The 24,548-nt window shown below is 36.1% G+C and overlaps 1 protein-coding gene across 6 annotated transcripts in view; it reads left to right on the forward strand.

The window, feature by feature from the left end:
- Window positions 1–24,548, forward strand: part of Herc1 (HECT and RLD domain containing E3 ubiquitin protein ligase family member 1) — a 152,986-nt gene that overhangs the window by 50,123 nt on the left and 78,315 nt on the right. For all 6 annotated transcript variants that reach the window (XM_076925366.1, XM_076925371.1, XM_076925369.1 and 3 more), the window contains 7 exons: window positions 4,642–4,756; window positions 4,846–4,966; window positions 6,745–6,916; window positions 10,240–10,552; window positions 10,974–11,094; window positions 12,872–12,923; window positions 22,099–22,367. In XM_076925366.1, the coding sequence (XP_076781481.1) occupies window positions 4,642–4,756; window positions 4,846–4,966; window positions 6,745–6,916; window positions 10,240–10,552; window positions 10,974–11,094; window positions 12,872–12,923; window positions 22,099–22,367 (1,163 nt within the window). The remainder of the gene's footprint in view (window positions 1–4,641; window positions 4,757–4,845; window positions 4,967–6,744; window positions 6,917–10,239; window positions 10,553–10,973; window positions 11,095–12,871; window positions 12,924–22,098; window positions 22,368–24,548) is intronic.

The raw sequence follows: 24,548 nt of genomic DNA on the forward strand, positions 1-24,548 counted from the left end.
TTCATTTATTTACACTCCAGATTTTATTTCCATCCTCTGACTATTCCATATCCCATACCTCCAACCCACCCCCCTCTCTCCATGAGGCTGTCACCATCCCCCACCCCACCTGAACTCTAAACTTCCTGGGGCCTCCATTCTATTGAGGGCTAGGTGCATTATCTTTGATTGAACACAGACCCAGCAGTCCTCTGCTGTATATGTGTTGGGGGCCTCATATCAGCTGGTGTATGCTGCCTGGTTGGTGGTTCAGTGTTTGAGAGATCTTAGGGGTCCAGATTAATTGAGACTGCTGGCCCTCCTACAGGGTCGCCCTCCTCTTTAGCTTCTTTCAGCCTTTCCCTAATTCATGATATGTACTAATAAGTGGATATTAGCCAAAAAAAAAAAAAAAAAAACCCCAAAATAAATAAACAAACAAAAACCCAAAAAACCAGAATACTCAAGATACAGTCCACAGAACTCAAAAAGGTCAACAAGCTGAAGGGCCCAAGTGAGGACACCTCAGTCCCACTAGGGAGGGAGAAGAAAGCAATCAAAAGTGGCGAGGGACCTGGGAGGGAAAGTGTATGGGGGGTCATGGGGATAGGGTGGTGGAGAGGGGAAGTTGATATAGTATTGGGTGAGGGACAAGGACTGAAGCCCTGAGGGCCAGCAGAAAGAATGGAAACAGGCAACCTAGGGAGGTGGAAGGTTGGGGGCACCCTCCAGAATGCACCAGAGACCTTGGAGGTGAGAGACTCAGAACTCAAAGGGAGGGACGTTAGATGAAATGCCCAACAGTAGGGAGAGGGAACTTATAGAGCCTACCTTCAGCAGGAAGACAGGGCATCAAGTGAGGGAGGGAGTTGTCATCCCACAGTCAAACTCTGACCCATAATTGTTCCTGTTTAAAAGAACTATAGGGATGGAAATGGAGAGGAGCCTGAGGAAAAGAAGGTCCAGTAAAAGTCCCAAAGTGGGATCCAGCTCAAGAAGAGGTCCCAAGGCCTGACACTATTACTGAATATTTCTTTATATAAAAATTTTGCCTCTTCAGAGTGCTAATAATACCCATAAATTAATAAAATGAGATAAAATATGCTATTAAATATAATAGTGAAATAGTATACAAGTATATGGTAATATTTTCATTTCTGATATTTTTATTCAGTAGAATTAATTAATTTTATGGTTAAATTTCAGACAATATCCATGATTTATTCCTAGCTCCCATGTTTGACAGTGGCCCATATTTAAGCCAGGCATAGTGGTGCATACCTGTAATTCCAGCACTCTGGTGTGAAGCAGGAAAGTTAGTTTAAGATCAGCTTCCACTCTATAATGAGTTTGAGGCTAATCTGGGTTACATGAAACCCTATCTCAAAATAAAGTACCCCAGCCAGACAAACACAGTCACCCATATTGTTGAGAGTCACATCTGTAGTCTGTTTTTTTCTGTGTTGCTTTTTTCTTATCCTTACTTTTCTTCTGTATCTTGGAATTCTCAGGTTTAAAAGGTGGTAAAAGTAAATATGTCTTCACTTTTTGTTTGGCTTTTATCTTTTATAAATAAAATGAACTGAGGTATATATTATGTACGTTTCTCTTTTTTAAAGACAGAGTCTTAAGCTCAAGTCTGCTATTAAACACTTAGTCTTCTTGCCTCAGCTTCCTGAGTACTGAAATCACTGCAGGTGCTACCATTCCTAGATCAGTTATTTTAAACACCAATGGAAAGATAGCTTGGTAGCTAGTGCTATGGCTCATGGTCAGTTGTGCCAAACCTGATATCCTGAGTTCAGTCCCAGGGACCCACATGAGAACTGCAGTTTGTCCTTTGACCCTCATGCATGTTATGGCACTCATACTCCAGGGTACACTCTCCTCTCCTCCCTTCTTTGCCCCTCTTTTTCCCTGTCCCCTCTTTCCTTTTCCTCTTCTCTCCCCCCCCCCCCCCCCCCAAATAATGTAATTTTAAAAGAAAGAAATGGTACCATTGAAAATTTTGTCTCATCCCAGCATGGTAGTAACACCTCTATTCCCAGCTACTTGGAAGAATGAGACAGGATGACTGTTTTAGTCCATGAGTTCAAGACCAGCCTGGCCAACATAGGGAGACTTCCATCTTAAAAACAAGCAAACAGAGCCAGTGAGATGGCTCTGCAGGTACCAAGGCACTTGCTACTAAGCCTGACAACTTGATTTTAATCCTCAAGACCTGCATGATGCAAGTTGTTCTCTGGTCTACACACGTGTATACTATAGCATTGGCCCCACCCACACAGATGGATAAATACATGTAATGTAGAACATTTTTTTTAAAAAGCATACAAAGTAGCTACAGGTCATTTTTGTTTATTTTTGATCATTCTGTTATGTTAATTCCTATCAGAAATGAAAAGTAAAATAAGAAAGAGTTTATCTAAAATGCATTTTTGATATTTGAATATTTTGTGTCATTATGTAGTTAGATTAATTTCCTTTTGGAAAAATATATGTGTGGGTGCAGGTGATGTGTCATGGTGCACGTTTGGAGGTGAGAAGGTAACTTCAGGGAGGCAGCTCTCTTCTCCATGGCTCAGAAGGTTATGTGTGTGTGTGTGTGTGTGTGTGGGGTGCAGGTGATGTGTCATGGTGCACGTTTGGAGGTGAGAAGGTGACTTGAGGAGTCAGCTTTCTTCTCCTCCATGGGTTAGAAGGTTGAACTCAGGTCATTAACCTTGGACAGCACGTGCTTTTCCTGCTGAACCAACTTACCAGCCCATAGTTAAGTTTTATGTTTAAAAACTTAAAAGCAGGATAATCCATGCTAGATTTGAAACAACACAGAGTATTACTGTATTTTGCTCTGTAAGTTGAAAATTAGCATCCTTAAACTAAAGTCCTGTTTAATTATGTCATAACAGTTTTCAGATAGTAACCAGGTCTTTGGAACAGGAAACTTCTCGAGACCCTGATGTGGATAAATTCTGAATGCACATATACAGTGTGCACGGTTGTTACAAGAGTCTCTATGGACCATAAAGTTTTATATAAAGTTAGGCATATTTGCATTGTCAGTTCTTTTACTTATAAAGTAGTTAAGTCTGGATTTATATTTTTAACCTACACATGAAAATAAAGTAAAAATTAATATATAACATTTTATCTTAAGAATAGTTAAGAACAAGTAAAACTAAATTGGGGCTTAATATTTTCCAAGGATACTTTTTGTTTGGTTTTGCATTGAAGTGCAATCATTATTTAGTAACTCTGTCAGATGAGCAGTGAAGAAATCACTCTGGGAATAGGGAAGACAGTAACACTCCTGCCCACCGCCCTCTCCACCCCCACAATTGAATTTGATGATTTTTTTTTTAATTTTAAGAGTATATACTCTATCTAGTATAATATATTCCATGGTCTGCCAACATAGAATTAAGAACAAAGAATTAATGAATGCAGGGGCAGGGAGGGGGAGGGACAACCCACCTGACTAGTTTTCTTTATTTAATGCTGTGGTTTGAGTTTTCGATTATATATATTCATTTCTGTCCAGATATTTTTAATTGTCCAGATGTTCTTGTACTCTCACAGGATCTGCTTTTGTGGCTTAAAATAATATCATATATACAGTTTCACATGTGTGTGTGCCTAAGTAAATAGTTTTTAGACTGCTTAATGGAAAGTGTTCAAATCTAGAACACTTGTGTGGTCTTCCATTCTCACTATACTCTAACTAATACATTTAAATTCTTGTTAGCTTCAAATTTTAACAATACTTTTAGAATTTATATGAACTCTCAACTTCTCACTACTTGAATTGTTTCTATCCTGGTTTGACCACCATCATTGCTTACTGCAGTAATGAGGTCTGCTTTTACTGTCTGTATAGTAAGTTCTTCATCCAAGAGGTAAATCATTTAAAATATGTCAGATCCTGCCATTTCTGTGTTCAAAGCTTTCTATGCTGTTCCCCATTAAAAAAAATAGTCATATCTAAAGGGTTTGCACTGGTTCGCAAGACAATTTATAGTCTAATTCCCCACCAGCTCTCTAATGTTATCTCCTGCCACTCTTGTACATGTATGTACCTTTGTTCCAGCAATTCTGACCTCTTGAACCCTCAAGCTGTGTTCTTTTTTTTTTTTTTTAGATATTTTATTTACACTTCAGATGCCATCCCCTTTCCCCATTCCCCCCCCCTTAGAAAACCCCTATCCCATGCCCCCTTTTCCTTATTTCAAGCTGTGTTCTTAACACATGGTTATCCTAATGATGTTCTGTATCCATGACGTTTCTTTCTTTGCTTCACTTAGATCTCTGTTCAAATCAGAAAGCTGATCAGAGCACTCTGTATGAAATAATTATACAGCATAGTTTCCTAGTTCTTAGCCCACTTTGTTTCTCTTCGTAGTCCTTGCCTGTCATATTCATTTACTGGTTTTTTTTTTTTTTTTTTTTTTTGCATCTCCATACTCCATACCACGATTCAAATTCCATGAGATCAGAGTTATGGTTCAAAACTGTATCCACAGCACCTGAAATGGTATTTGTGCATTTGTCAAGTAGTTTTTCAAAATGTCAGTGAAATTCAGGTGTTATAGCAAAAGCTATTAATATTACCTCAGAACTGTTTTCTGAGTCCTTTTAAATGTCATTGTATCATTTTATTTTCAGATTGGGACAGTGCCACTTTAAGTAATGAATCACTCTTGGACACTGTGTCTAGATTTGTTCTTGCAGCACTCCTCAAGCACACAAACTTACTTAGTCAAGCATGTGGAGAAAGCCGGCAAGTAACTTAAAAACTATCCTCAGACAAATATTTGCTCTCATGATGTTAGAAATTAGGTAACTTTTCTATTTTGGTTCTTTATTTAGATACCAACCTGGTAAAAGCTTATCAGAAGTGTATCGTTGTGTATACAAAGTTCGAAGTCGTTTACTTGCTTGCAAGAACCTTGAACTTATTCAAACCAGGTCATCATCACGAGACAGATGGGTAAAGTTGGAAATCAATTAATTTCTATGTTTCCCTGCAAGCTTGTCAGAGGTGGCCCCACAGTTTATGAAAAACATGCCTTGATTGATGCAAATGTTCAGAACATGCTAGCATGTTTTCTAGTGGAAAGTATTGGAAGAATAAAAGTGTTGGGGTTTATTTACCCCATTTTTATCAAATGCAATAGGGCTGCTGGGTAATAGCCTGCATAGATGAGAGTTACAAACCGGCTTGTTCATAGCACGGGTAATAGTCTACGTTGTTGTTATTGATTAAGTTACACTGGAATTACCCTGTTTAACTTAGGATGCCAGAAATTATGAGGGATATTACCAGATACCTCAGGTTGATTTAAAAAATGCAACAATCATACAGGAACTGAAAACTATTAAAAGTTCTCAGTGTAGAAAAGGTGAAAAAAGGCCAAGGTTATAATCACTGCAGCAGTCCCGTAGTTATAGTTGTAGCCTATGGAAGTGAAGATTGAGGCCACTAATTGAGGATGAACCAGGGGTAAATACAGGAATAAGTAGATGATTTTGAAAGGGCTTAGTAATTCTGAAAGCACAACCCTGGAATCATAGAAACAAGCCTAAGAGCATCCTCCCCACCCTGCTTACCTTAGAACTGGGACACATCAGAGCCTTTGTTCTTTGTAGTATAGTACTGACTTAGTATTTATGGATATGGATATTTGAGACTGACCTTAAATGTTCAGAAGAAATATTAATTTATTATTTCTTGAGGCTCTAATTTGAAACTCATGTACATGAAAGTAAATATATGACAGATGAGCCTCACTGCTAAGTATTTGTATATTGTGAAATTTCTAAATATTTGTATATTGTGACGTTTCTAAGTTATTTACCAGTCATGAATCACAGATATCCTTTATTATGATTATTACTGACAATTTTCATTTGTACTTTGTATTGAAATTTAAGAGATGTATTATTTAGTTACAATATTTGAGACTTTTCTAAGTCTAGGTAGCTGTTGGGTATCATGACCATCATGAGAAACTACATTAACATTGTTCTTAATAGATTGTGAAGTTTGGGGTTTTTGTGGGTGAGAAGGAGGGCAAAGTTAAATTTTAAAATGTGCTATCTTAAATCTAGAATTATTGGTGATCTGGTAGAGTTGTATGGTAGAGTGCTTATTAAGCTTGTGTAAGGCTTTGAGTTGAACCCTAGTACTGTTCCCATAAGCATTTGTTTGTACAGAGTAATAGCATAGAGAACTTGAAGGGAAGAATAGAATAAAATAATCAACTTTTGCTGGCCATAATGGCACATGCCTTTAATTCCAGCACTGGGAGGCAGAGGCAAGTGATTCTCTGTGTTAAAGACTAGCCTGGTATACATAGTGAGTTCCAGCACAGCCAGGGCTAAATAAAGAGACCCTATCTTAGACCAACCAACCAAACAGTAACAAAAAACCAAAACCAAGTAACAAAAATCACCTTTATGCTTGTATCATGTTGTAACTTACATTGCAGCTTTGTAGTTTATAGCCAAACACAAAGTAAAGGTGAATCAATTTATAGCATGACATTTCAATGAAAATGCCAGTCAAAAAAGAACATATGTCTGTTTGTATATATGTGCATATAATCTGTGTAATCTTTGCAAATTACCAGTGTATGATTTGTAAAGCTTATGTGTTATTATTGATATCAGCAGGATTTTCTAAGACATAAAAATTTAGTTTTCTTGAAAACTTTTTAAAGCTTTGAAAAAAATATAGTCAGTGTAGTTTCCTGTTATTTCCTTAAGATCTCTGACAACCAAGACTCTGCAGATGTCGATCCTCAAGAGCATTCCTTTACCCGGACCATTGATGAAGAAGCTGAAATGGAGGAGCTGGCTGAGAGAGACAGGGAGGATGGTCACCCAGAGCCAGAAGATGAGGAAGAAGAACGGGAACATGAAGTAATGACCGCGGGCAGTAAGTACATTCTTCTTACTTGAGACATGAAGGTCATGACATTCTGTAGGAAAACAGAGAAAGAGTGTCTATGTAGTGCTTCTAAAAGCATCTGACACTACCAGGGATTTAAGTTTGCATTAGCCAACATTGCAGGAGACTTTTGAAACCAGGGTAGTGTCACTCTAATGCTTTTGTATTGCATGTTCTGGTTTGAAAAGCCTTTAAAGTTTCAGTTTTCATCAAGCTGGAGACCTCTTTGTGGGGAAAGAACCCCTTATTGTGCCATTTAGGAGGTCCAAATTATGTTTTATTTGTAGAGCTTTTAAAATTGTAAATTTCAACTATAATTTTTTTCAGTAGGTATAAGAGATAAAAGCAATGATAGAACAATGATATGAGAATAACTTTGAGTGTATAGATGAAACTTTATATTCTAAACCTCCAGATAATTTTTAAAAAGTAGTTATTTATATGTCTAAAAAGAATTATCAAAGTTTTTCAAATCTTTATCAATATTTTAAGTGATTTGGCTATTTTACATTAACTTGCATATTTAATTTGTAGCCTACAACCTCAAGTACATTTGATTTTGACATTATTTGTGTATATTTTCAACTTACAAGGAGGTGGCACTGGGGTTAAATTGAGGCTCTTAGAAATAAGGCACTGTACCATTGATCTGTATGCCCTAGCTATAGTATACATTTAAGTGCTTTCTGTATACTTGTAAAAGTTATTTTGAGATGTCTCAAAGAAAACTAAAAAGAATTTAAACAACAATAAAAAGATAAGGTGGAATAAAGGAATTCACAGATAGGGATGTTGACTAGTAGAATTTTGCAAGCTAAACTGAGAACTTTGGTAGCTAAATAAAAAATTAGTTCAAAAATTTCTGGAAAAGAGGTCAGAGAGAACAACATAGTAACTCGAGTATTAGCTTTCCCTTATAATAAAACAAAACAAAACATAATAGTCATTTGGGGAATGGCAATGTATAAACTTGCATTGGGCATGGTGTCCAGGGTTTCACATAGAGTGATTCATAATTGTTATAGTAGTCTTAAAGTTCTAATAATGTTCCATTGTAAAGATAGGAGAATTGAGAATTATGTACCTAAAGCCACAGTTAATAACAGCTTGAATTAGAACCAGTTCTGGAAATTCTTTTACTGACTTCTACCTCTGGACTCTTGAGTGTTTGTTGCTTTAGTTTTACAGAAGTAAGGAACATTTTACAGCATAACAAAAACTATATTCTCCAAATGTAAAGGTCCAATATGAGTTTAAAGGACAGCATGATTCAGTGGGTAAAGGTCATTCTGCCAAGCCAGACAACCTAAGTGTGATCCCTAGAATCCACATGATGGAAGGAGAGAACCAACTCTTGCCAGTAGCTTCTGGTCTCCACATATGTCTGCCTTCCCCATACATAAATAAAATAAATGTAAAGAAATAAAGTTGTATACACTTTTAAATAGTAATTTTTATGTTAATGGATGAATCTAATGTTTTGCCAAGTTTTTTTGCCTAAATTTCTCATTAAGAATAAATACCACTTGTACTCCAAATTTGAGCAAAAAATTTTTTAGCTATTGTAAAATATTCACTATTATAATAGCAGACTCAGAACCTTGCTGATTCAGTAGCATTTTATACTTGTGAGCAACATGGGTTGTGTCAAATGGACCTTCATGATGATGGTGTCTTAACTGTGGAGGCAATCTTGCCTATCATAAACAGTTTCAGTTTTAGCAAAGACTTCAGTGGTTGCTCCTTTTTAATGTGTTTAAAATAGAGTCAAGTTCAATTGTTAGAAATTATATAAACTCAGATAGGAAAAAGCTTTTCATTATTCATAAGCTTAAATTTGTCTGTTTACCAGTATAAAGGCAAAAAAGGAGGAGGAGGGATGGGATAGGGGATTAATGGGTTGGGGGAATGGGGAAGGGGGATGACATCTGAAATGTAAATACATAAAATATCTAAATAAATAAATAAATAAATAAATTTGTCTGTTTTCCTTGTAACCTGACTTTTTTTCTATACCAAGGTATTGAACATTTCAGAAATAAGCAAGTTTTTTGTTTTTGAAACAGCCTAGAGAGCAGCAGCTCTCAACCTGTGTATTGTGATCTCTTTTGGGGCGTGTCAAACAGATTTCATAGGGTTCTTCTAAAACCATCCTATGTATTAGGTGTTTACATTATGATTTGTGACAATAGCAAAATTACATCTGTAAAGTAGTAGTGAAAATAATTTTATGGCTGGGGGTCATCACAACATGAGGAACTCTTGTGTCACAGTATCAGGGTCACAGCCTTAGGAAAGTTGAGAACTACTGACCTAGAGCTTTATATTGATCTATATAGAACCAGCTGGAGGATTTGTTAAAACATTGCTGGGTTCCATTTGTAGAGTTTCTGATTCTTCAAGTTTGGGTGGGCCTGATATTTGCATTTGCACAGTTGCACAAATACTGTAGCTGCTGCTGCTATGAGACTACACTTTAGAAAACTGGCCTAACTCGCTAGTAAGATTGGAAATCCTGGAGAAGGGGACCCACTCTGTCATTCTTTAGTTCTTATGTGACCTTTTTGACTAGATGTAGGAATCATATTAATACAAAAACTGATTAACAAGAGCATAAAATTTTCGTTGGTTTTGTATATACATGGGGATCCTCACAAGAAATTGAATTTGAGAAGAAATGACTAAATCATTAAATATAAATGATTTTATATTTTGTCAATAAACGACAATTAATTTAAGAAATGACAGGACAGGTAGATACCTAGACTAGGGGAAATTCCAAGGATGTTATAAGAAAATATGGGAAGCAGGGCAGGTAATCACATTAGAGAATTTGCTTAGCCTGATTTGGCAGCCCCATGAGCAGTCTTTGGTGATTGAGGCTATTTTCTAGCCTTGATCCTCAAAGGATGTCTCCTCTCAAAAAAGTCTACATGACTTGCTTCATGGAGGAAAAGACAGGCCAAATGGCCCTTTTCAAAGTCACAGATCTCATGTGATTACACCTAAGTAGTCAGTTTACCAATTTGACATGTTTTAAAATGGCACAACTCTTAATTCTTTGAAGGTGGAACCATCCAAATCCAAATTCTATGATGTATACATACATTTCCTATTGCAAGTTTTATGAAAAGTATGACATTTGCTGTAACTTTCTTAATATGCTATATTTCTTGTCTAAAAACTGATTTTTCCCTGTTTCAGTAAGTTTTGGTTCAAACTTTTTGACTATTTTCATTGTTATTTTTTTTTTTTTTTTTGCTTTTCTCCCCCCATGTGTTAAGACCTTGTTTTTGTGTTGCATGTTACAGAAATCTTTCAGTGTTTCCTCTCAGCCCGAGAAGTAGCTCGCAGCCGAGACCGAGATAGAATGAACAGTGGGGCAGGGTCTGGGGTCCGAGCTGATGACCCACCTCCACAGTCTCAGCAAGAACGACGGGTCAGCACAGACCTTCCTGAGGGGCAGGATGTATACACTGCTGCCTGCAACTCTGTGATCCACCGCTGTGCGCTCTTAATATTAGGAGTAAGTCCTGTGATTGATGAGCTTCAGAAGCGAAGGGAAGAAGGGCAGTTGCAGCAGCCTTCTGTGAGTGCCTCTGAAGGCACTGGACTTATGACCAGGTGGGCCTGACTGAAAACTGAAAATGCTGTTCTCTTCCCTGTGGTACTTTTTACAGTGAGTTTGTTTCTGTTTGGTAGTGTCAAAGACAGAAAGAAATACAAGTTGACTAGAATGAATTGAAAAACAGTAGTGTTGGTTTAGCCCTACTCCACAAGAGGAAGTTTTTCATATTTGTTTTTCATGTTTGTTAAGCCACAGTTAACAAACATCCAAAAATTACTCACATCTTTCCTTAATGTTAACAGTGTAAAAATATTTGATGTAATTCCAAAGGGTTTATTTTATTTATTACGTGAGCCAAGCTTTCTATGGGCAGACATAATGATTCACTGTGCTTGATATTCATGTTGCTAGTTCCATTCAGTTTATGTTCACTAACAGTCCCTAATCAAAACCCCTTTCTTTGTGTATGTGAGACAGGAGTGAAAGTCTCACTGCTGAGAGTCGCCTAGTTCATGCAAGTCCAAGTTACAGACTGATCAAATCAAGGAGTGAATCTGATTTGTCTCAGCCTGAATCAGATGAAGAGGGTTATGCACTGGTAGGTATATCTAAAGAAGGACTCTTGCTTTCAAGCTATAGATATATAAAGATTTTGGGTAGAGTCATTTACACTTGTTTTAGGTATATACAAACTTGTAAGATTTATAATAGAAATGATATAGCTATATTACACTTGTTAGTGGTTTTGATCTTCATTCCTGACTTATTCCTGAGGTCCTAATTCATAGATTTGACTCTTGCCTAGACTGCTGGATGAGTTAGTCTGCCCCAGTCTTAGCTCATATAATAGTGGTTTCTTCTTTCTTATAACCTCCTCTAGTGTTTTATTAGGTGGTAACCCAGTATTCTTATATGTCTAGTAGTGCCTCTAGGTTGTTAGTCAATGAAATATAAATCTTTTTCAAATAAATTGTTATTAACTAGTTCAATGATAAATCTTTATTTGAGCCTTCTTTTGTAACATATATTTTATAATGAATTATCTACTCTGTCTTGGTGTACCAAAAATACTGAACCCTATTTGATTGACATTGAATCATTTGAATTAGACTGTCATTCTTATCAACGTTTTGTGGCTTACTCTTAATGCTATTACTAGCTTCATTAGAACTAAAAGGATTTAGCATATAGCAAATACTTTACAAAAGGATAATCTATATGAATGAATGACTATTGAAAAAAGACTATAGACAAGAAGATAAAGCCCTGAGTAAGATTTATGCATTGCTAGGAATGGAGCCACCATACAGAAAAATGGATTCTACAATGCAGAGTGTCTAAAAGATAAAACAACTTAGTTACAGAGAAATAGCTATTTCTAGGTTTGAGGTGAGATTAATTTTTTTCTTACACAAAGGTATATGTGATGAAAACATTTTATAACACAGTCTTTAGGAGACTAGTTGGATGATTTGGTTTATTCAGCATAAAATGGCGTAAGACCTAGCACTTTCAATTGATGTGTATATATAGACATATAAGACAACATATATTTACCTACACATTTGTACATGTGTATGTGTTTATATATGTAAAGGCTTTCTACAGTACTTATCAAATAATCCTCTTCCGTAGTCTTATATATATTCTTTTGTGTGAAACATGGTCAAAGTACAATTGAAATTGTTACAATGCTAAATACATGAACTTAAGTTAACTTACTATGATTTATGTATAATTAGTTGTAGATATGGACAGTTGAGAATAGACAGTTTATACCCTCCACCACCTGATAATAGATAATAAACTATAGATAATAGATAATAAACTTCTGTTTTTCTGAAAACATTTACTCTATTAAGTTATCTGCAGTCTCATCAATTGGGATTTCTGTGTTTTAACAGATTTAATAAAAGCTTAAAAGTATTTTGGAATGCCAGTAGCATCTTAGAACTCTGTAACTTTCTTTGTTAGAATATTTGTCAGATGGTCTCTAAATTCCCAGTCAAGGCTAGTGCAAAGTTTGAAAAGAAAGGAAAATAAAGCCAGAAAAAGAAGTAGTAATTTTGAGAACTAGGACATTATTGCAGCGGTTTTAGGTATTTAAAATATTATTGCCATGCTGTAACTGGGAGATGAACATAAAGACAAGAGAAAGGTAGCAGCAAATACAACCAATTGCTCTTTCATTAAGTTAGGATTTGTGAAGTTATGTGCATGTGCTTCTATAGTTGTTTTCAGTGGGTATGTTGTTGGTCTGACTTTATTGTTGAAAAAATAGGACATTACTATAACTATATGGGTTATTTTAATGCTTTATTAAATGTTAATAAAACTTTTTAACACCTAAACTTCTTTTTTTTAACTTGTTATAGAGTAGCCGACGAAATGTTGACTTTGATTTGGCATCATCTCATAGGAAAAGAGGTAAAACCAGCTTAAATTAAGTAGCTGTTTTTCTATCTGGTACATTTAAATCTAATTGTTACTGGGATATTATTACCAAAAGCAATTGAGAATATTTTATTAGCAAAATTAAAAGGAAGGTAATTTTCTCCAAAATGCACATATATTTAAAATCTGGGAATGCATATGAGTTAACTATTAGTTCTGTTCTTTCATGTGTTTTGTTTTAAAAAAGCACTGTTTTTTTTTGTATTAAAATTTATTGGAGCTCAGACAGAGTAAAAACAGTAAAGTCATACAAAACTGACCACTGCAGTGTTTAGGGATCGGTTCACACATGATGAAGACAATAACAGTACCAGTTACCAAAATCCAAGGGCGGTTTCATTTCTGGAGGTTCATAGAGACTCAAATGACTTAAAAAGGGGCAAATATATTGTACCATGTATACGACTGGTCATACCAAGCTAGTTCATGGTATTTTCTCATGGCTTTCAGTAGCTCTGACATCTACAGGCAGAGGTCAGTTCTGGTCACCATTGCTTTTCAGTTCACCTTTGGCAAGTATTGCTATCTGGGAGAGACCTTTCATCTTGCATCCTAACAAACCTGTCTGTTGGTCTCATACATGATCATGGGGAAGATGGAGCCCAATTCTGGCCCATTGTTTCCCCAGATGGCTTGCCCCCATAGAACAGACTTAGGAACAAGAGACTTCTGGTATCCCTAACCTCAGGTGACTGGATCTCAACACAGGGGAGCCCTTCTTAATGTTTAACATAATGTCAGAATGGCTGCCCACACTTGCTTTGTCTAGTGACCCAGTCAGTGACCATGAAGAACAGAGCCAGCACAGCCAAGGCTGTTGGGCTTGCCCAGAGCTTACACAGAGCATCTGGAGCCTGACTGCACTGATCACAAAGTTTTGCCCATGGTCTTTTCTGCTCCTTAACACTCATGGTGACTTTGCCTCCAAAAACTCTCAGTGCCCAGTGCAGGGCTCAACCAAGAACACAAGGGCATGTCCAGAGAATGAGGCATAGGTAAGTCTTTTAGGTCTGATTATGACATCTTTGAGGTTTTTTGTTCCTGGCACACCCTTTTGCTGTCCCTCAGGCCCTCAAGTCATATGTTGTGGAGGCTTGTGGACTGACTCTTGAGAACTTGCCAGGGGGCACTGCACCTAGTTAGGCCAAACATGGTCCCTTAAGCCTAAGATGGCATCACCTTTCTATAGTCAATACTTGGCACAAGACTAAGACTATAGAATATCTATAGAATGTGCCAGCTCTTAAAAACCCACTTTGCAGGACAGACATGACACTTGGGATCTGACTCTTTACTGGCCTGGCATCACCAAACCGTTAAAAAAAAAAGCACTTTTAAAAGATATTACAGAATTCCAGAAATGTTGCCTGTCTTTTTTAGGAGATTATGTGTGTTGCTTTCTGTGCTCTGGCTCACTAGTGGAGCTGCCTAATACACACATACATACACCTTCAAATAAAAGTTTCTACATTGCCTTTCTCGTTTGTTCTTTATTATATGACATGCAATATTATAGTATTACCAGAAGTCTTTTCTGTGTAGCTCTAGATTAATGGGTATTAGTCAGCACATCGCAAATGGAAGGTAACAGCAGTGGCTTTAGATAATATAATCCAAGGGTGACTGGAAATACCCTTAAATATTAATATCCTCTTATTAACTAACACTTTCATTTAAAACCATGTATACAATAGTTTTATAAAAATATAAAATGTTACGAATTTCCACTGGTGCCTGTTTTCTAAAAGCTTGTGAAGAAAATGTGTGTCTGTGATATCAAACGTCTGTTCTTCAACATGAAACCCTTTCTTGGTGTTTTAGGCTTCTCCCATATGTAAAAAGAACCAAAATCAAACAAAACAATACAAACAAAGAAGAGAAGATAAAGAATGTGGAAAAGGAACATTATAGGTTATATGATTTTTTAAAATTACATGCTGGGCAGTGGTGGCACGTCTTTAATCCCAGCATTTGGGAGGTAGAGGCAGGCGGATTTCTGAGTTCAAGGCCAGCCTCATCTACAGAGTGAGTTCCAGGATAGCCAGGGCTACACAGAAAAACCCTGTCTTGAAAAACCAAAAAAAAAAAAAAAAACAAAAAAAACAAAAACAAAAAAACCAAAAACACATACACACACACACATACACACACACTTTGTTACTCCTGTAGAATAAAATTTACTGCAATATTAGAACTATTAAGGCCCAGAACTGATACTTTTACTGAAAGATCTTGAAATTATAATCTATCAAAGGTTCTGGGTTTCTTAAAAACAAAACTAAACAAAACCAATGTATTTGTGATATAAAAGAAAATTCAATATTATAAGAGTATTTTATTTATTATAAGTATAATATTCTATTATGTTTTATGATTTGTTTATTATAAAGTTATAAAATAAAGTTACTATAAAATATATTAATATAACATACAGTATATATTCTATTTAAAATACTTGGGAAACTGACAGTTCATTTGATTGAACAATCAAGTTTTGGAACATAACTTACCTTTCTAGCTTGTTTAGCTAAGGTGGATATTGTTAGCCGTTCTGTGTTCCATCTGAGCATGCTGGTACATGCCAGTCATACCAGCACTAAGCAGTGGTATGGTAGTAAGAGTGCTAGAGCACTACGTGCTTACTGATTCCAGGGAGTGAGCAGCTGTAGACTTGCTGAGGAACAGAGGGGAGCTCACCTATAGTTTGAGACCTTGCTAATGGAACATCCTGACATAGCTGTATTTGTAAGTGGTAGTCCATTGGCTGTATTTATTTATTTTTTTTACAACTTTTTATAATGCTCTTGAAGTATACATTTGATATTTAATCCCTAATCATGCCAGTGTGAAACAAAGAAGTATCTTTTAAATAAAGGAAAAGAGTAGTGTGGTTATCTTCGAATAGTCCATATTTTGATTGCAAATCAATGCATTAAAATTATAACCTAGAATTGTTGCCTATTGATTTTTTAAAACTTTTATCCTAAAACTATGTGTAAATCTCCTATACTTTTAACTCTATAAATAGATATAAATTAATAAACCATTAATCTTAACTTGATGTATTGACAAACCATCTTACTTAAAAATCTCAAGATAGTACTAGTACCTCCCTATTTTCTTGTTGGAATTTATCTTTTTTGATGTTTTTAAATCAGAAAAGCATATAGAGACCCTTATAGAATTTTTTTTATAACTACTCAATGGGAAATTATAATATGAAGACAGTGATTATTTGAAATTTTATCAAATCACTTAATGTGGCACCAATTTGTTGTGTCAGTTTTTCTGTTTTAATGTTCCCAGGGAATAAATTTGCTCTTTATTTTATTCCTAGGGATTACAATAAAGTAACTAGAAAGTAAGAGTTACTATTTTAGGAATGTAATCCAAAATAGTTACTTTTCCGTTTCAGAATCCTAGACTTTAATACATAAAATAGATTATATTTTACTTACTATAATAAAAACCTTTCGTCAGTAACCCTGGAAGTGCAGTTTCAGAGTGTCTGGAGAGGTGCTTAGTGCTTTAGGCATACACTGCTCTTGGCGAGGACGACAGTTTGCTTCCTATCATCATATCAGGTTGCTCACAGCCTGTAACTCGACGTCCACAGGATCGCATGCTCTCAGAGATCACTGGTTTCAGGAGTAAAGCTGTGAGGACAGACTCTGTTTCAAAACAAACAACAATGAAATAATCAGTGGTATTCATATGCACAGATTCTCCCCTCCCCCATAAACACATACTTTTAAATAAATGTTTAATTAAAACATTAAAAACATTTGATACACGTTCTAAATTTTTACAGATCTTATATATTTAGTGATTAGCCTTGTACCATACACTAGAGGAAGTGTATATTTTGTTTTGCTTTTAAATAGTAGTATTTCTTATTCTTATTCACTTGTCAAACTGAATCAGATTCCATAAGCTTTAAAATGCATATTTTGTCTGTGACAGTTGAACCTTCCAAGTATGAGAACTATTTTGACGAAACCGTTTGTTGTGAAACTATGACCTGTACTCTGGAGAACAAGCTAATGTCGAGAGGATTCTTTTATACGCACATTTACTCATTTCTAGTATTTGAGGAGGAAATACATTCTCTCTTAAGTAGCTTTCACATTTGTTGTTCTTAGATGTTCTCACTTTTTGAAAGTCAGATAAGAGGAACAAGAGAAACAGTAGTTTTAATTATACTTTTTTTATTAAAATTAAATGTGTGAGTAAATGATAATTAGTGGTCAGTGTATATCCAGTGTGTCTGTTTAAAAAGCTCCTTAAAAGGCTTTATCACCTGTACCTCACTCAGTATTTGACATTAGGCATATTAAGATTCATGCTAATGAACCATGAGTGGTTTTTTTTTTTTTTTAAACCCTTAATCCTGGCTAATGTTTCACTGTGATCTAAGCAAACATGGAAGGTTTAGACAAACCACCTTGTTCATCTTTTCAGAGATATTAATGTTAAATTCTAGGCTAGAAGTTTCTGTAGTAACAGCTGTATGGTGGGGAATGCAGGGGTGGTGGTGGTGCAGGAAAGGCTTGATTAACTCCAAAAGGCATGGCAAGACTCAATTGGGGAAGAAAACAAGCCAAAAAAGCTAAATTCTAAAATTAAAAACCACCTATAAAGTTTAGTAAAAAGAAATAGATGAAGCAAATTCCTCAGGGACAAAGTGAAATTTATATTCAGAAGTTTATCAACTGTTCATTATCACCAAATATTATTTCAAGTGCTTTACAAATATGAACTCATTTGTTGACATTTTGGTATTTTGACACCTACATAAAAGATTTGCTATGATTGTGCAGATTGAGCTAATTATTTACAGAAAGATAATACCTTTACCAGTGCTTGCTATTTCCTGTGCAAGCTGAAGCTGTTATGGTAAAGTGGTAGAATCTCAACAACTTAAAAAGCAGTAGCAGAAGCCTTATTAGAGAAACTTTATTAGTTAAAGTGTAATTTGAGTCCCATCTCTCAGGCCTTTGTCAATGTTGTTAGCATTTCATTGCTGAAGTAATGCTGGAAAGATTTATCAGTGTGTGTTTCATGATATAGCAAATTGGGTGAAATGCTATTTTATCTGCGCATTTCAAGTTACATAAAGAATGTAAATGTTATCTCCTTTTGTCTCCTGATCCTCACGTGGTAGGGTATTTACTCCTTTTTGGCCAGTTGAGCCCCAGAAAAAAGAAGAGCTTCAAGCAAGTACACGATGGCATGTTTACATTTCTTCCCCTTTTAGCTTGCCTACATATTTTATGATTTATAAAGTATGTATTGCAGCTCAGCCATGTTCATTTTGAAAATTCCATTTAAGAACCAGAGTTTGTAAGGACAAGTAAACAGTCCCAAAGTCTTGCTGAACTGTTTCTTTAGTTGTCACCTCTGAATTAGTAAGTAGTAAGCAATGACCTTCATCTCAGTTGAGGTGTAGGAACCTTCCCCTTTTAGCTTGCTTACTTTTTTTGAGATTAAAAAACACAGAACAATCTAAAGTTAATAGGGTTGGTTTTTTTTTTTTTTTTTTTTTTTTTTTTTTTTTTTTTTTTTTTTGTAAAATTCTGTCTCACATTTCTCTATGTTTAAGTTTTTGGCCTTCATTGTTTTGTTGTGTGTGTGTGTGTTTTCTTTTTTTGAGACTACTCTCACTGTGTGGCTGGCCTGGAACACATGTAGACCAGGCTGGCCCTGAACTGACAGAGATCCTCCTTTCTCTGCTTCCTGAGTGGTGGTATTAAAGGTGTGCACCATGCCCCTTCTTTTCTCTTGATTTTATGTTTTATTCATAAGGAGTTTATTTGAATCCTGTATCCAATAATTTTATCCTTTAAGGTTTTTCAAACTACTTCTAGTAGGCCAAGTCTGACCTTTCACTATTTTAGTAAATTGAAATAAAGCTGTACTCATTTGTTTATCGACTATCTGTTTGTTTTCTTATTACAATAGCAGGATTGAGCAATTATGGCTGGGACCTTATGGACCACTGGACTGTTTACTATGTGACATATGACAGAAAAAGTTTGCTGACTCCTGCTTTCAGAAGGGATTTAGTTTGGGCATGTACAGTAATTCCATGGAATATTTTTCTCTATATAAAGGCAGATCCCTATTGGTAGATTAGTAATTGAGCCTTTTTTATAATTAACCAAGCAATTGAAATTTCCTTGGATCTATAAGCTTTGAGTCATTAAATAATAGGAATTTATGAGCCTATTTCACCTAGAATTAAGGAACCAGTGTTGCTAATTTGGGAAATTCATCTGTCTGAGCATTTGTGTCCTTAGTTATGGAAATGGAAGTAGATTGTCCTTCAGGTCTCTTTCATGTCTGTGGTTCTAACACTGGACAGTGGATAGTAGGGACTCGTTCTGAAAAGTAACTTGCATGTGTTAAAAGAAAAGATTGTTGTATTCTGAAATTTTGCTATTAAGTACAATAAGCTCAGTGCAGTGAACTGAAACCTGACATTCGTGGGTTAAGTCATATATAGCCCTTCAATCTGGACAGCTTAAGAAAATGAGAAATGGGTGTCTTTGTTTAAATTTCTTCCTTATTTAAAAAAGATTTTAACATAATATATACCCGTAGATATTATTTGTTTCTATATTATATGAAAGCTATGCATACAAGTTGGAATTTTTTCATAGTATCTTTCATCTCCATAAAAGTAAAAATTAAAGATTTTCCCCCTCTGTTTTAGAGATGGAGTTCAGAATTTTATGTGCATATTAGGCAAGCTTTCTTCTGGGAAACTGTATCTCCAGTTCTGGAGCTTTTATTAAAAAGAATTCTTTGGACTTTGGATAAAGTACTTGTGAAGACCTGAGGTCAGGTCCTGAGAACCCACATAAAGCTGAAGTATCTGTGTGCTTATAATACCAGCACTTTATGGCAAGAAGGGAGGAAAGATGGGAAAAGCTCAAAGCTTATGGGCCATCTAGTCTGGTATACACAGCAGCAGAAACTAAGAAACCCTATCTCAAACAAAATTGAAGGCAAAGGACAGACATCCAAGATTGTCCTAGCCTGTACTCATTCCTCCATGTATATCACATACTCATTACCATCCACCAACCGACAGATGGACAGACAGACAGACAGACAGACACACACACACACACACACACACCACCCCCCCCAGAAGCTTTTGAGAAAAGAATATTTCATGAAAATATAAAAGGTACTTAAAAGATAATAATTCTTTGGTATATGAATTATTTTTATTGGGACATTTAATAGTTTCTAATATTAGTTCCCCATTAAGAATTTCCATGTCAGATTTTAAAGCCCTGAGATTTAACTGGCACCACTATAATCGTAAAAAGAGGAAGACTATATGCTTAATATTGTAGTAGAGTTTCTTCCTCTGCGGCCACTACTGTGTAAGTAGTAATCTTTCCAAACTTTTCTGTCAGGTATAATTTTCCAAGTACAGTTTTTTTTCATATGTATTTTTGTTGGGTACCTTAAATTTTCTAATATTGAAAGTTGGTATGTTTATGTGATAGGATATTATTTAACAGCCAAACAAAGGAATCCTGGCTTCATATAGTAATTTGGATTTATATGGCAATACTATATTGCATAAAAAGAATATATCTAAGATGATTACATAAATAATACTTTCTTTAGAATGTAAAAAATGGCTAAAACTGAGGCTGTGTGGGTGAATCAGAGTTCTTGCTAATGCAAGTGTACGGGCTGGAGTTTGTATCCCCAGAATTACCTGAAGGCCAGTCGGCTTCAGTAGCCCAGCTATAACCCCATCACAAGGGAGGCAGAGATGGGGATCCTCAGAGCAAGCTGGGTAGCTAACTAGCCAAAACAGTGAGTGTAGACTCATTGCATGACCCTGCAACAACATGTTAATGGAGAATAATTCAGGAAGACACCCTAAGTCAAACTTTATTCAGGTGCATAAACATTCATGAGAGAAACACACAGGTGTTTATATCCTCACACACATACACAATACATGCTTATGCAAAATAATAACCACAGTTAAACATTATCAGTCTTTAGAGTGAATGTAAGACAAAATTGGATAGCAGTAAAAGGAAGAGAATAAGCCCAATCTTCAGACTAGTAAAAATTTACGTAGAAAACAAATTGATACAAGTTTTTGTCAGTTTTATATTTATATTTAGTAATAATATAAATATATAAATATAAAAGCAGGCCAAACATAGAACAATGATGAGAGCGTTAATTATGAACCAAATGTATAATTAAACAAACTTGCTTTCTTAAGAATGTTTAAAGACAATATATGAATTGGATATGGATATATTTTATTTAAAGGTAAACTTGGCATGTAACTTAGTTATTTTTGTATTCTGACATGGTAGGATTTGCTGTTTAAAGATTTAACCTAAAAATACTCATCAGCAAGCTAATAATACTTACTCTTACTGCTGCTAATACAAACTGCTGACAACACCATTACTGTTTTACAATAGATACTACTTGTTTGTGAAACTTGGCTTCCTTTATATAGGAGCTTAACAATCTGAGGTAAATATACACATGACAGGTAGTGAGAGAGTTCCTTATGTCAGTGAAAGCTAAAAGTGTTTATGTCTCCTTTTTCTAAGTTTGCTTGCCTTTGTATAGTCATTTTTGCTAATGTTTCATTGAAGATGTGTAGACATTTTGTGCAGTTGTGACTTCCTGTTGCAGTGATAATGTTAGGTCAGATGAAAACCTCTTTTGACTGGGTTTTACCAATAGAGTTCTCAGTGCCCAGTGTGCTATTTCTCATGAGTAGTGATGTGCTGTAATACTTTAGAGCCTTTTTGGTTAAGCATTTAGAGAGCAGCTTCTGCCTTTATTTTCTTGTGGTAGTGTGTTGCTAAAGCATTTACATGGACACTGATACATCAGTGAGGCTTTCTTTTTAGTTTCTTACATTGCTCTTAACTTTTTTTTTTTTCATTCGCTCTTTTTTTTTTTAACCAAAGCATTTTGCCCAGATTCACTTAATGCATGCGTGTGTTCAAACATGAGCACTCATTTCTCACCAGTTGGTATGGTAGTAGCTAGCGCCCGGCCTTCATCTAGTTTGCGAACGTGTTCTCTTCTCTACTTGATTGCTGTTGATGTCTGATTGTTTTTTACTCCTGTTTTCATGTAGGTCCTATGCATAGTCAATTAGAATCTCTGAGTGACTCTTGGATTCGCCTGAAACATACCAGAGCTTGGTTCTACAACTCGTCTTACTCCTTCGAGTCTGATTTTGACCTTACCAAGTCTTTGGGAGTTCACACATTGATTGAAAATGTTGTAAGTTTTGTGAGTGGAGATGTGGGGAATGCTCCAGGTTTCAAGGAGCCAGAAGAAAGTATGTCTACAAGTCCTCAGGCCTCCATAATTGCAATGGAGCAGCAACAGCTAAGGGCAGAGGTAAGATGTGGCTATTTACTCCTCCTAAGCAACTCTGGAAACCAAAAGTAATCACTGAATATATAATCCTATGAAAACTTTGCCCTTCTTCTCTTTGATATCTGCCTCTCTTAGAGAGAGGGGGGGAGGGAAGGAGAGGAGAGAATATGATGCAATGCAGTGTATGTAGATGTGTGGCATCTAGAGGTTAGATTGGGTGTCCTCTTCTACAGTACATGTGCCACAGAGTTCTGAGGACATCTTGTAGGAGTCAGTTCTCGCCTTCTACCACGTGGGTTCTAGAGATCGAACTCTGGCTTTCAGTCTCAGCAGCAAATACCTTTATCTACTGAACCATCTTGTTGGTCCAACATTGTTGTTGTTATTGTTGTTATTGCTATTATTTTATGAGGCAAGATACCTTCTGAATCTGGGTTCTGGGTCAACTCTGTGCCTCACTTTCACCCCCAGCACTGGGCTTACAGAGATGCTGCCAGGCTTGGCTTTTATATGGGTACTGGGAATGCAACCTCAGGTCTTTGTGTTTCTGCAGTAAGTATTTTACCTGCTGGGCTATCTCCTTTTCCCCTACTTGAGCTTTTGACATTCTTTTCTTTATTTGGTGGGTTTTTTTTTTTTTTTTTTTTTTTTTTTTTTTTTTTTTTTTTTTTTTTGATGTTTGGTTTTGTTTTTTAGAGATGGAGGCCTCTCTTTGTTTCACCCTGGCTGTCCTGGAACTCATTCTGTAGACCAGGCTGGTCTTACAGAGATTCACCTGCCCCTGCCTCTCTGAGGTCTGGGATTGAAGGCATGCACCCAACTTGACATCCTTTTCTTAATGAACGTAGCACAAGAGTTTTTGAACCAGATAAAAAGTACATTTTAAAGTTTTTATCTCTTAGAAGAAAATATCATCAGTCCTCCCTCTGCTAGAAGCGAGGTTGAAATTGGCTCCCTCTTATAACCTCCATTCTGTACTGTTTATCTCTGCATTAGAAGGATGCTACAGGGATTGCTGTTTGAGGCTATTCTAGGCTATATAATCAGTGCCAGGCCAGCTAGGGCTGCATAGGAGAAACCTTATCACAAAAGCAAGGAAAAGAAAAGAAGGCAAGAACAAGACACTGGTGATTAAATACCCACAGTAATGAGTGCTTCAGTAAAGACCCACTGATGAACATACATCTATGAGAAAACCAGGGTGCTCAGGAAGTTTGTGTAGTCACAGAATAAGCCCCAAATATTAATGACTGTTTTAACTTGACCACAGATCCTTTGATACTCCTCCCTCTAATAGAAATTAAATCTTTCACCCTCGTTAATGGGTTGTACTTAGTAACTTGCTTTTAATGGGGTATGAGAAGGAGAAATAAATGAATGACATTATAAATCTGGCAGATAGCACTTTAAGCAGTCATAATGACTATTACTAGTAATAAGTCATGTGGATATTATGTATCCTTGACATAATGTGACCATACTGAGCTCTGCAGCTGTCTTCAAATCTCTAGCTCTTGCCTAACTGTGAGAAGGGGATGGGGGAGCAAATCCAAATTTAGGGACTTCCTATAAGTTACCTCCTTATAAGGAACAAAGCCTACTTCCAACTTGTCATGGTCATGAAAAATGAAGACTGTATATTATTACAGATTAATTCAGTCCTGTCTCAGGGATTCTTGAACAATTTCCATTTATGACCTTTTTTTGCCTGAAAAACTTCTACTCAATCCTCAGTATGTAGCTATATAAAATAGATACACAAATTGTTTACTGAGAAATGCTAAAGAAATTTCTTTTAGAACAATCTTTTGTATCACTTGTTAAAGAGGAAAGAAAATATGTATACTAATGTGTAGCAGGTGATATTTAGAAATGCTGTGGTGTGGCCAGAGGTCATAAGCACCACAACTAGACCAACGAGACACCAGCATGGTGGCTGGCTCTGCCAGTCTACCACACTGTCCCCACAGGCTGAGCCCCTGATAATATCTTCCATACTCATGGTACCCAGTAGAATGAAGACCCTTAATGCTTAAAGATTTTCCAATAGATTTATGTATTTGGAAATGCTCAATTAACAAGATGCCCACACAATTAGAATTGTTACTCAATATCTAACCTTAGATATAAGTTGCTACCCAGGACTGCTCTTGACCCATCCATCTTTCTCCATGGTCATTAGCCTCTCCCCTTTTCTCCTCC

The sequence above is a fragment of the Arvicanthis niloticus genome, chromosome 26, assembly GCF_011762505.2.
Source record: "Arvicanthis niloticus isolate mArvNil1 chromosome 26, mArvNil1.pat.X, whole genome shotgun sequence".
NCBI lineage: Eukaryota > Metazoa > Chordata > Mammalia > Rodentia > Muridae > Arvicanthis > Arvicanthis niloticus.